General features: G+C 43.2%; 2 protein-coding genes across 6 annotated transcripts in view; both read left to right on the top strand.

Annotated features, from left to right (window-relative positions):
* The first annotated feature begins 946 nt into the window (after positions 1 to 946).
* ACAD8 (acyl-CoA dehydrogenase family member 8) lies at positions 947 to 8,472 on the top strand. The gene is made up of 8 exons (XM_042475015.1): positions 947 to 967; positions 1,137 to 1,213; positions 2,323 to 2,460; positions 2,660 to 2,795; positions 3,613 to 3,710; positions 4,148 to 4,300; positions 5,656 to 5,758; positions 6,474 to 8,472. The coding sequence occupies exons 3-8, from the start codon at positions 2,365 to 2,367 to the stop codon at positions 6,497 to 6,499; spliced, it is 612 nt and encodes a 203-aa protein (XP_042330949.1). The 5' UTR covers positions 947 to 967; positions 1,137 to 1,213; positions 2,323 to 2,364; the 3' UTR covers positions 6,500 to 8,472.
* A 3,174-nt stretch (positions 8,473 to 11,646) lies between these two features.
* Positions 11,647 to 12,096, top strand: part of LOC121934474 (beta-galactosidase-1-like protein 2) — a 62,230-nt gene continuing 61,780 nt past the window's right edge. For all 5 annotated transcript variants that reach the window (XM_042475007.1, XM_042475009.1, XM_042475006.1 and 2 more), the window contains exon 1: positions 11,647 to 11,861. In XM_042475007.1, coding sequence (XP_042330941.1) covers positions 11,662 to 11,861 — 200 coding nt within the window. In that variant the 5' untranslated portion in view covers positions 11,647 to 11,661. The remainder of the gene's footprint in view (positions 11,862 to 12,096) is intronic.

Here is a 12,096-nt window from a genome sequence, read left to right as displayed (position 1 = left end):
ACACACACACACCCCTCAGCTAACCTGCCCCATAGACCTAGCAAAATCTATTTGAACCACTGTGGCATGCAAGGTAAAAGTGTTAGGTGAAGCTAGGAGAGATCAGCTTTGACTTTTCCATATAGCGCTAGACCTTTCACACTCTGTCAGCCTATCCGATCTCACAGGGTTGTTGTGAAAACATAGTCGGAAAGGGATACACTGTTCTGTGTTCCTAAGAAAGTGGCAGGATGATAAACAGCAGCCACAGTTGTTGTGATCATTTCATTGTTAATTATAACATTATTATTAGTTGTAGCAGTAGTGTGTTATTGTGGCTGCATTTCTGTTGGATATCATTTAATTTATTTAATTTGTTGCTGCTGCTTTTGTTGTCCAACATTTTGTAGCATTTCATGTGTTAGATGTGCTTAGTGTGGGTTAGCTTTTGGAGCCCATATTCCATCCTTGGCAAATCAAGGTTACTGTAACCCTACTCTGCATTTTGGTTGGCTCAGTAAAGGTATCACGGTTTTGTGGATTTTGGATGTTGTACTTTGCTACGTGACTAACATGGCTACCCCTGGATATATAAACCTGCTGCAACCTACTGTAAGATAAGTCAGTTTTCACGTTGCAAATGGGGAACTGAGGCTGAGAGAGGAAGCAGCTTGTATTAAGTCACCCAGTGCTTTCTTGGCAAGGGAGAGAGCTAAACCAAAAACTGTCTAATTTTTATTTCATTCTCTTTAGCTGCAAGAATAGATCCAGATGTGAGAAAGTAAGACACCTACATGCCTAGTCTCAATCTCTCCTGGCTCCTCTGTCATTCTCATTTAGTATGGTTCAAGTGTGCCTAGCATGTAGCTGGCAAATTTAGAGGGACAGATTCAGCTTCAAGGCCAGTGAACAAACGTGTTTCTGCAAGGGATAGGATGGTGATCAGATGAGCAATCCAAACAAGGTGGTCTGCCCAAAGTTAAGTCAGGTGAGAAGCTAGGCCAAGGTTGGTTGCTGACAGTTCTGCCCATGAGAAAGACAGTAAAAACCTGAGTTCTTATTCAGTAGAGAAGCAGAGTGGGAGTAGCAAATGTTGTTCCAGGTTTTGCCGTTTTGACTGCCTTTTAAAGGCAGTTGTTTCTTCCTTTCCCAAACAGGCAGTGGCAGTGACGCTGCTTCTTTGTTAACATCAGCCAAGAGGGATGGAGACAATTACATCCTAAATGGTTCCAAGGTACCAACTTTCTTCCTCTTGAAATGAGTTAGAGCATCTAGTTGTGGGAGGAAGGCTATGTCTTGCTTGCTCTGTTCTACAGTATTTTCAGGCTGTAGAAATGGGAGCAGAGCCACTCAGTTTCCTTGCCCAGGACTAGATTTTAGAGAAACTTACTTTTTATATTTTTCATTTCTTTTATTAATTTATATGCCATCTTTTCCTCAGTACTAGTACTTTAAGGTGAAACTAACATGGCTTCACATGGACTAACCTGCCAAAATACATGTAAATTGTGTGTCTTGGACTGCTGCCACACTGCAGAATTATTGCAGTTTGACACTGCTTTAACTGTCATGGCTCCATCCTATGGGAACCCTGGCATTTGTAGTTTGTTGTGGCACCAGAGCTCTGACAGAAAGGGCTAAATAGCCCACAAAACTACAAATCACAGAATTCCATAGCACTGAGTCTTGGCAGTTAAAGTGGTGTCAAACTGGATTAATTTTGTAAAGTAAATGCAGCCTCAGTTTCAAGAAATTTCCTCCAGAAGAACAAGCTGGCAATGTGAAGATTACATAGTAAATCTCATTCCCTATGATGCTAAGGGACTGGTGAATTGGTTGTTTAACAAGGACTTGGGAAGGGTTCTTTAACTTACAAGAGGTTGTACATGGCCATCTGATGCCCAGCCAATAGACAAAACTTCTATTTAATTTGTTTGCTTGATGGATGTGTGTTTTACAGAAGTGACTTGACATCCTTCATAAATTATATTAAGAGTGTATGAGTTCGTGGGTCAGGGCTCCCATTCTTTTCAGATTCTGGTCTGTCAGGATGGGAAACAGAAATGCATTAATCTACCAACATGGCCCACTAATATATATATATAAAATTTTATATACATATAAAAGTTATTTTTAAAAACCAACAAATATGTGAGGTTTATCTATAGAAAGAGGGAACTGCAATCCCGGAATCCCCAGCCATATGGGAACTGTAAGCTAAAAATGTAACATTTCCAAGTTTTGCCCTTTATGGCACCTTCTCTCTTCCTGTGGTTAGTGGTGCTTTGGGGGACTGTCTCTCCCATAAGCTATAACCTTTTTCACTTGTCCTTCCCATGCCAGGTTTTCATCAGTGGCGGTGGTGACACAGATCTCTATGTCGTGATGTGTCGGACAGGAGGGCCTGGTCCCAAAGGCATCTCCTGCCTGGTGCTGGAGAAAGGAATCCCTGGGCTGAGCTTTGGGAAAAAAGAGAGGAAGGTGAGTTGAGGTGCTCCAGGTTCATGCCTTGTTGAGATCAGAGAAAGTACTGCAAAGCACATCTGTAAGCATAGAAGCCACTAGCTGTCACTGCTGGGTTATGTACAGTAAAGACTTAATTTTCCTGTTGGCTTCAAATGTAACAGCTACAGCATCTGAGCATGGTGTGCATTTCTCTTTTTCCCTCTTTCTCTGGCAGGTGGGCTGGAACTCGCAGCCAACCCGAGCTGTGGTGTTTGAGGACTGTGTGGTCCCAGTAGCCAACCGCCTGGGTGAAGAAGGTCAGGGTTTCAACATCGCCATGAAGGGCTTGAATGGAGGGAGAGTTAACATTGGTAAGAGTAGTGGAGAAGGCAAAGAAATGTACTCAGCAGTGTCTGGTGGTTTGCATTTAAATGTGGGTGGTGAGTCCACTCTGGGTTTTAATAGGCCCGAACAGATAGGCCAAAATAAAGCCGGTTTGGGTCACTTTGGAGGTATGCTATTTAAATAATGTATGCATCCTAAGAGGCCAGAAGCTGTGCCAAAGCCATGCTCCAGTCCTAAGGACTGGGACCCAACTTCTGGCTCTTAAGATGCATGTTTCATTTAAACAGCATACCTCCAAAGTGACCTGAAGCAGCTTTATTTTGGCCTGTCTGTTCAGGCCCAATGTGAATTTAAAGAAGCTCTCAGGGTATGGAACTCGTTTTGAGGATAGGATGGCACCTTACACAGCTCCTTTAAATTTCACTTAGAACTCCTTTGATCCATATGTTACCCATAAAACAGCCTTAATTTCTGAAGCTGCTAAAAGTATTTGTGTTAGTTATTGGAAAGCTGTTGCTATAGATTGTACAGGAGATTCATTAATCTGTGTTTTTGTTTGTTTTGTATGGCTATTCATGTACTTGTATTGGATTTTATTTGGTGTTTTTGGAGGGAATTTGTAATGGCTTTTAGTCAAATATAATAAAACAATTGACTAACTGATTTAAAATCCAGATGCATTACACTATTCATATGGAAGCCACCACTTGCATGGCAGAGGGTTGAACTAGATGGCCCTTATGGTCCCTTCCAGCTCTACCATTCTGTGAAATGGGTTGCTCACTGTATTAGATACCAGCATCCCAGTTCATAAGGGATCATCACTTTTCTTTTTTGCCCCAGCGTCTTGCTCTCTGGGTGCTGCCCATGCTTCGATCCTGCTGGCTCGGGATCACCTTAACGTCCGCAAACAGTTCGGAGAACTCCTGGCCAACAATCAGGTAACTTTATTTTTTCTCTTGTTGTTGTGTTCCTTCATGCCATTTTCAATTTATGGCCACTCTAAGGCAAAACTAACACAGGGTTTTCTTGACAAGTTTTGTCAGAGAGGGTTTGCAGTTGCCATCCTCTGAGGCTGAGAGAGTGTGTCTTGTCAAAGGTCAGCCAGTAGGTTTACATGGCTAAGCCAGGATTTAAACTCCTGGTCTCCAGTCATAATGCAATGCTCAAACCATTACACCACACTGACACCTATTTTTCATTAGGCATCTTTTTTATCCCACCTTTCTTCCAAAGAGCTCAAGGTGGATTTTCTTGCCCCTATTTCATTCTCCCACTGTCCCTGTGAGGTAGGCCAAGTGATTGAATCCATGTCCCTTCTGCTTTGTATTATCTAGTGATCTCATGCTCCTAAATCTAATGCCATCTCTTGTGACAGTACCTCCAGTTCCAGCTAGCTGAGATGGCAACGCGACTGGTGGCGTCTCGGCTGATGGTGCGCAATGCGGCCAGGGCGCTACAGGAAGAGCGAGAGGATGCCGTGGCCCTGTGTTCTATGGCCAAGCTGTTTGCCACAGATGAGTGCTTTGCGGTAGGTGAAATCTTTTGCATGTGTGTTTACCAGAGATGGAAAGATAAAGCCACCATTCAAAGTACTAGCTATCCAGTGTGTGGTATAGAAAAGAGACCAAAGTCTCAGGATGTTAAAAAGAGAGATGATTTTTATCACTGAAAGAAGCCCAAATTTCATCTTGGAAATGTTTTTATGGCCTACTTCAGAGCTTTACAACTTTAAAATCAACCTGTCGGGATTTTGAAAAGTGTGTCTCCATAGCTTATGCCTGGCAACTGGCCTATAAAGCCATCTATGACTTGGATCCAGGCTGTCCAAAGGACTGTACTTTCTCAGTGGGAGCCACAATCACCAAGACCTTTGGGGAGAGGGATGTCTCACAATCCAAGCACTTTTGCAAGGAGGGAATGTGGAATAGGTGAAAACCTTTTTTAATTCCAGCAGGCCTTTAGGGTTTGCTTTATAAGATAAGGTCTTTTTGTGATGCTGTACTGCTTTTATTTTATTTTATAATAATATTTTAAATGGTTTCAATGTTCCTGTTAGCTTAATATGATTTTAATCTCTACTTTTTGTATACCTTTAACCATATACATTTTATTGTAACTTTCTTTTGCAAGTTGCCTTGAGTCCTAGTTAGAGGAAAAAGTGGGGTATAAATAAATGCTAGGGCTTTGCATCAAGAGTTGACAAAACATGACTCTCCTTTTGTTGCTGGACTGCAACTCCCAGCATTCTTCACCATTGCCTATGCTGGGAAGAGTTGGTGGGAGCTGAAATCCAACAACACCTGGAAGGCCACAGAATTCTTGCCACTGTCATACACAAAAAAGTTTGTTTTAGTGCAGCTCATTATTTCCACCAAGCTAGGTGTGCTTGCTTCTGATCACAATGGCAGTAGACAACAGAAGCCATCAACTGAAATAAGGAGCAGAAAACTCTTATTGGTCACTGTTTCTGTTGCTTTTTGCACATTGAAGAGCAGCAATTAAGCAAAGTAAAACAAAACAGAGCAGATATGTTTAGCTCATTCAAGCCCTAAGATGTATTGTTCAGTACCTAGTTCACATGGTCACTAGATGGCAGAGTTGCATTCTACAATTCTGCAGCCATCTGTATTAATGATAGTTGTGAAAAATGTTAATAATTTGTTCATGTCCATTAGAACATTAAAAAACAAACAAATGAACACCTAAAGGTGTTGGGACAGTGCTGAGTTTCAGACCTATTAAGTGTGTTCTCTGCTTCTCTAATGCTCTGCCTTTTCAGACAGTGTTTGCAACTCACTGCCCCTTCTCCCTGTTCTGTATTCCTTTACTGTGAACTCCCTGGCATGGCTCTATCTTTACCTAAATTAATTTTCTCTCATGTAGATCTGCAACCAGTCCCTGCAAATGCACGGTGGCTATGGGTACCTGAAGGATTACGCTGTGCAGCAGTTCATGCGAGACATCAGAGTACACCAGATTTTGGAAGGTAACTTCTAGGGTGCTGAGATAGTACAATCTTGGCCATCGCTCCATGTTTGCTGGGTTATAGCAACCTAACCCATTATGGTCCTGTTTTCCCTGACTGTGTTGTGAGCCAGCTGTAATGTGCAAACTGGGTCATGTGATGGACCATTTATATAATGGTTCCACTGTGTTTTCAGTAGTATACAGGTCTGCCAAACCACCGTTGGCATATTGTTAATGGCATACACACACATAAGTCTTCAAAGTGGCATGCAACTTTTTAAAGACACGATAGAATTGAAAAGATCTTAGTACAAAAGTTGAAACACAGTTAAACAAAACTTTGATTTTAAAAAAAACATGTTAAAAGCATCTTTAAAACAATATTTTAAAAGGCACCCACATATTAAAAGCTTAATCTGTTGCAACATATACAAAGCCAAATGCCTTAAGCAGAAAGACAGCAAGCAGGGAACCAACCAGGTCTCCTGGAAATGGGAGTTTTCAACTTGGGAGCAACCACCAAAAAGGCTCTTTACTATGTCTTCACCAAACATGCCTAGGATCTCTGTGGCACCAAGAAAAAGCCCTCCCTTGGAAATCTTAGAGCACAGGAAAGCTCATATAAGGAGACAGCATTTTTTAAAAATAGACTGGGCACAAACCATATATGCAGTGCCGATACTGTGACAACAACATTGTCTTTCATTGCACCCCACCCATCTTATTTTTCCCAGTCTTCTCTTCTTGTAGGTACCAATGAAGTGATGAGGATGATTGTGGCCAGGAGTCTGTTACAAGCATAATGTCAGAACTAATTTTTCTGCCCAGCACTCCAGCACCTACATCCATTTTTTATGGACATGAACGGGAAGAAGCGACAGAGCTGTACTGGGGAGGGCTAGCTTTTCCCCCACTATCCTGAACTCAGCCCAGTAGATGCAGCTCAAGACACCTTGTGTTTCTGTACTGGGCAGTGCCTTGTTAGAATTGGCAGATGATCTAAATGGAGCCTTTTGTTCTAGCCCAGGCCATCTGCTCTGACTTGCTGCTGCCGTTTCAAAAGAAATACAGTGGTGGCTGTATCATAAGTCAGTCCCCCAATTGATCCTTGCATTGGGGGTAAATGTAGTCTGTTGGTGTGGTTACACACCTGGTTTTCTGGAAGTAAGGGCCAAATTATTTCTGGATTTCATACAACAGGGCGGGGGGATAATTTTACTAAATCAGTATTTGTGGGACTTTACCCGCACCCCCTGCAAGGAATGCATATCAAACCACAATGGCCTTTTAAACTGCCTTTTTCCTTTGGGACATATCTCCTCTTTTCATTAGGTCAAATGACTGGAAAAACTATGGGAAGGCGGTCCCTCTCTGTAGTCAGTACCCACATTGCTGCTACCACTGTCTGTTCCCTTGTCAGATGGGACTAATGATTTTTGCTATCAGACCCAATGGGTTGCTGCAGAAAGTGCTTTAGACGTACAACAGAAGTGCAGACTGGCAATTTTAAGCTCTCCAATAATGCAAAGATTTGGGAGTGCTGATTCAAGTTGCTTTCCTTCTCAACGCTAGAATCAATAAATGATTTCGCCTTTCCTCTCTTTTTTGTTCCTGGTGAAATGACCGTCTCTCCTAACTAGGGGACTGTCTTGGCTCTTGTTTTATGGGTGTTTTTGTTTGCTTTTGCCTTTGAGAACATCAGATTCTGTAGGCTTCCTTGGACTGGTCTTTGTTGGGACTCTGACGTTCTAGTGTTAAATCGTGCAGTAGTATGCCCCCAAATGCCGTTTTCTGCAACTTGGTCCTACATATATGAGTAGACTTACTGCAATCACTGTGAAACCCAACCCAGTGGATTGGCTTCACACATTTCCATACTTGATGCATCAAGATTTGCTGAGAGGTTACAGGCAAATACTGAAATTGCCCTCTTTTCTCTCCAAAGAAAATGTCTTTTTTGGATTTTGCAATGCCTCTATTTGCATATAGGCACAAAATGAAATATTTTGGAGGTGGGAGCCAACTCTAAACACAAAGTTCATTTATGTTTCATGCATAGCGTAAATACATATCCTGAAGGTAAATTTATGCAATATTTTTAAAACAATGTTGTGCATGAAACAAAGTTTGGGTACACTGAACCATCAGAAAGCAAAGGTGTCACTGTCCTCGCCATCTGTGAAAAGGGTCTTGGATTTTGAATATTGGGATAAGGGATAGTCAACCTGTAATTTCATTATGTGAATGTAGATTTGGAAGGTATCCCAATGTTCATCTAATCTGCTGCCAGTGCAGGAATTTACAGCTGTGGCATGGCTTATTCTTGTGTTGTGTTCTGTCACTCCACTTGAACTCAGATAAGATATTGTAGAGCTTGGAAAGCTGGAGAAAATGTGAACAAAAATACCCAGATTTGAAATATTTTCTTTATAAGGAGAACCAAAAGTGTTTGGGGCTTTTGCAATAACATGGCACATCTGAGTGTAAACTGTTGTTGGAGGTTAGTAGCATCTTGTTTTGGAGTGTTTCAGGGCATAGGCTTTTGTAAAAAAACAAAACCACATTTTTTTGAATTCTCTACTCTGCAAATGATGAGAGGAACAGATTTTCTATAAATGTAACCGAATGTGAGATTCAGGGTTCTCTGAATTTGAATCACAATTGTCAAGCATTTTCTTGCTACCATTAAAACCGATTCAGTTTCAATCCATATTAAAAGTGGATTTAGACGTTTGTGCATCATGTACTGTTGGTTCCTTTTATCAGTCAATTCTTTATCCATGAAGTCAAGCATCCATGCCTTGAAAATATTTTATATATATCAAAATATCAAAATATGTGGATATATATATATATATATATCCAAAAGCAAACCTTGATTTTGCCATTTTGTATAAGGGACACCATTTTACTCTCCGTTGTATTTAATGGGACTTGAACATCCACATATTTTGATATTCACAGGGGATCCTGGAACCAAACCTCAGGAGATACCAAGAGCCCGCTTTATATGTATATTTATATTGATGCGAATGTGGACAAAATGTAAATTTTATAGAGAAGCACACGGCTGCATTAACTTTTATTTGGTATTTACGGTAGATAGGCAACATCATGTTAGTAACTACTTTCTAATTGCCGGTCCCATGAATCATGAATTTAAACTGCTCCTTATTGCTGTTTTTAAAAACCTGGCAACACTAGTCACTCTTGCTTTAATAAATTTATACGTATCAATAGCTTAGGAATTTTATGACCACCAGAAAACACCTGAATTACTTGTGAAAGCTTAGAAAAATTGCTTTAAAAACACAACTGATCTGCATTTGGCAATTTCTTTGCAACTTTGGTTTGCAGCAACTTGGAGACTGGAGTAACTCGGTTAACAGTAACTCAAGAACCAGCATGGCTTAGTGGTTTGAGTGTTGGGTATGACTGGAGATCAAGGTTCAAATCCCGCTCAGCCAGAGAACCCATTGGGTGACCTTAAGCAAGACACACGCTCTCAGCCTCAGTGGAAGGCAATGGCAAACCTTTGAACAAATCTTGCCAAGAAAAACTCCATCATAGGTTCACTAGGGTTGCCATAAATTGGAAACAACTTGAAGGCGCACAACAGCAACAAAACTGTATATCTGGCTTAATTACCCTAAACTAGGTACTATCTTTTGTCTGGCCTTGGAAACTAAGCAGGGTCAGCCCTAGTTAGTACTTGGATGGGGGACCAGGTTATAATTTGGAGGAGGAGGAGGAGGGCAAAACCACCTGTGAGTATTCCTTGCCTAAGAAAATCCTATGAAATCCATGGGGTTGCCATGAGTCAACAGGGAACACATACACACAGAATATATTGGCGCATTTAAAATATGCTTTTGACTACCAGGCATGGGCAAAATGCAGCATTTCCAGATTCTGGGACTGCAACTCCCAGTATTCTTCATCATTTGTTATGCTAGGGATACTGGGAGTTTCAGCCCTCAAAGATCTTGATATCTGCCTATCCTGGGTGACCAGATTTTGTAACTGCAAAGGAGGATGAGCCGCTGCAAAATGTAGGACCTTTGAGGAAAATGTAGAGGATTACGAAATGAAAGCTAAAAACAAATATAAATTCATGCTTCTTAGTCATGCTCAAAATGGAGGGTATGTTGAAATTCCTCCCAGATAGGAGGGTGAAATGTAGGACATGTCCTGGAAAAGGAGGGCCTCTGGTCACCCTGCTGTCCCACTCCTCTAGGCCTAATAATCCCAATCTGGGATACTGTCCCACTCTTCTAGGCCTAATCCAGATTGGGATTATTAGGCCTAGAGGAGCAGGATGGGCAATGCTAATTTATTCTGCCATCCAGGGAGGATCAATTGGTTTAATCAAGCATTATATAGACATCTAGGCCATTTTGAGGCACTTCTATCTTCCTATGAGGCTAAATTTCTGTTATGAGAGCCAGCATGCTGTAGTGGTTTGGTGTTGGAGTAGGGCTCTGGAGACCTGGGTTCGAATGCTGGCTCGGCCATGGAAACCCACTGGTTGACTTTAGGTGAGTCATACACTCTCAGCCTCGGCAATGACAAACCCACTCTGAACCAATCTTGTTAATATCTTGATAGAGCCGCCACAAGTCAGAAAAACATAGGACTGACTTGCGCCATCTTGGCCTGAGTCCCACTGGACTTTGCCTTGGTAAACAGGCTTCGTAGGCCTTGGATGTGGCTGCGTGGGGGGACAAAAGACTGCGCCCACCTGAGAAGAACCAGCTCCTGGACACGCGCAGAGTGCACGTCTGCAGCCAGCCCAAGCAAAAGTCTGTTTCCCTGAGCATTTTCAGAGCATGCGCAGAGTGCTCTTTTGCAGGGTCATACCTTATGCGCCCCCTTTGCAATGCCAACCCCCCCTGAGAGTGCCCTTTTGCAGAGTTAGACCCCAGAGCGTGTGCAGCGCACATTTCAGCAATGCCAAATTCCCTTCAGTATGTGCTGTGTCCCTTTGAAGAGTGCCAACTCCAAGGAGCATGTCGAGTGCCCTTTTGCCATGTCAGATCCCCTGAGCATTCTCCTACAGATTGGCAAATCCCTTTAGCCTGTGCAGAATGCCAAATCCCTTGAACATGTGCATAGTGCCCCTTTGCAATGTCCTTTCCTTTGAGCATGTGCAGAGTGCCCCTTTGCAATGTCCTATCCCTTGAGCATGTGCAAAGTGCATTTTTGCAGAGCACCAAACTCCTTGAGCATGTGCAGAATGCCTTTTAAAATAATACATTTATTTATATACCACCTTTCCAAAAAGATCAAAGTGATTTACAAAATTACGCAAAGACACATAAAATGCATAAACAATTTATACAAGCAAATACAGTAAATAAGTTCTTCTGAGCTCCAGATAAGTTGCTTAACAACACCAGATGCCCTCTCTGGTGCCCATCCTTAGAGTTGCCTGCCAAGAAGGGAGAAATATTTAGTGCTTACTCATGCAGGGGCAGCCTTGGTGAAGATTGTCACATCCCTTGAGCATGTGCAGAGTGCATTTTTTGCAACGTCTTATTCCTTGAGCATGTGCAGAATGCTATTTTACAGAATGTCACATCCCTTGAGCATATGCAGAGTGCCTTTATTTTAGCTATCACATCCCTTGAGCATGTGCAGAGTGCATTTTTTGCAATGTCTTATCCCTTGAGCATGCGCAAAGTGCATTTTTTGCAATGTCTTATCCCTTGAGCATGTGCAGAATGCCATTTTTTTACATTGTTCCATCCCTAGAGCATGTGCAGAGGGCCCTTTTCCTTGCGCATGCGCAGAGCATGCTCTTCTCCCCTGCAATTGAGGCAAGGGAATGGGCGGGGCGCAGGGCATGACGGACAGGGCGGCCCTCCAACGGGGAGCGGGGTCCGGGTCCTGCAGGGCCCGCCCCCCACCCGGCTCCCTCCAATGGCGTCCGAGCGCCGGGCCCGCCCTCCTCCAATGGGAGGAGCCGGTCTTGGTAACGGTGCGCCAATGGTGGGAGAAGCCGGAGTCCTTGGTAACCAGGCCGGGGCCCTTCCAGGGATGTGGACCTGCGGCGGACGGAGGCGGCGGAGGGTCCTGGGGGCCGTCTTTTTGGTCCTGCTGGCCGCCGTCGTCGTGCGAAGGTGAGCGAGGGCCGCCAAGGAGACCCTGAGGCCGAGGGGGCGGGGCCCGGGAGAAGTATGCTAATCGGGACACGCCCCCTGCCGCACAGGCCACGCCCACATCCCCTCTTCTCCCTCAGAAAAGTCTCAACCTTTGGGTTTCAGGGGTTTTGGACTTCAATTCCCAGAAGCCCCGGTCGTTCTGCTCATGGCTCAGGGATTCTGGGAGTTGAAGTCGCAAAAAGAAAAACTCTAG

This window comes from Sceloporus undulatus, chromosome 6 (genome assembly GCF_019175285.1).
Source record: "Sceloporus undulatus isolate JIND9_A2432 ecotype Alabama chromosome 6, SceUnd_v1.1, whole genome shotgun sequence".
Taxonomy (NCBI): domain Eukaryota; kingdom Metazoa; phylum Chordata; class Lepidosauria; order Squamata; family Phrynosomatidae; genus Sceloporus; species Sceloporus undulatus.
Note: the sequence above shows the minus strand (reverse complement) of the source record. Positions and strands in the feature narration are given on the sequence as shown.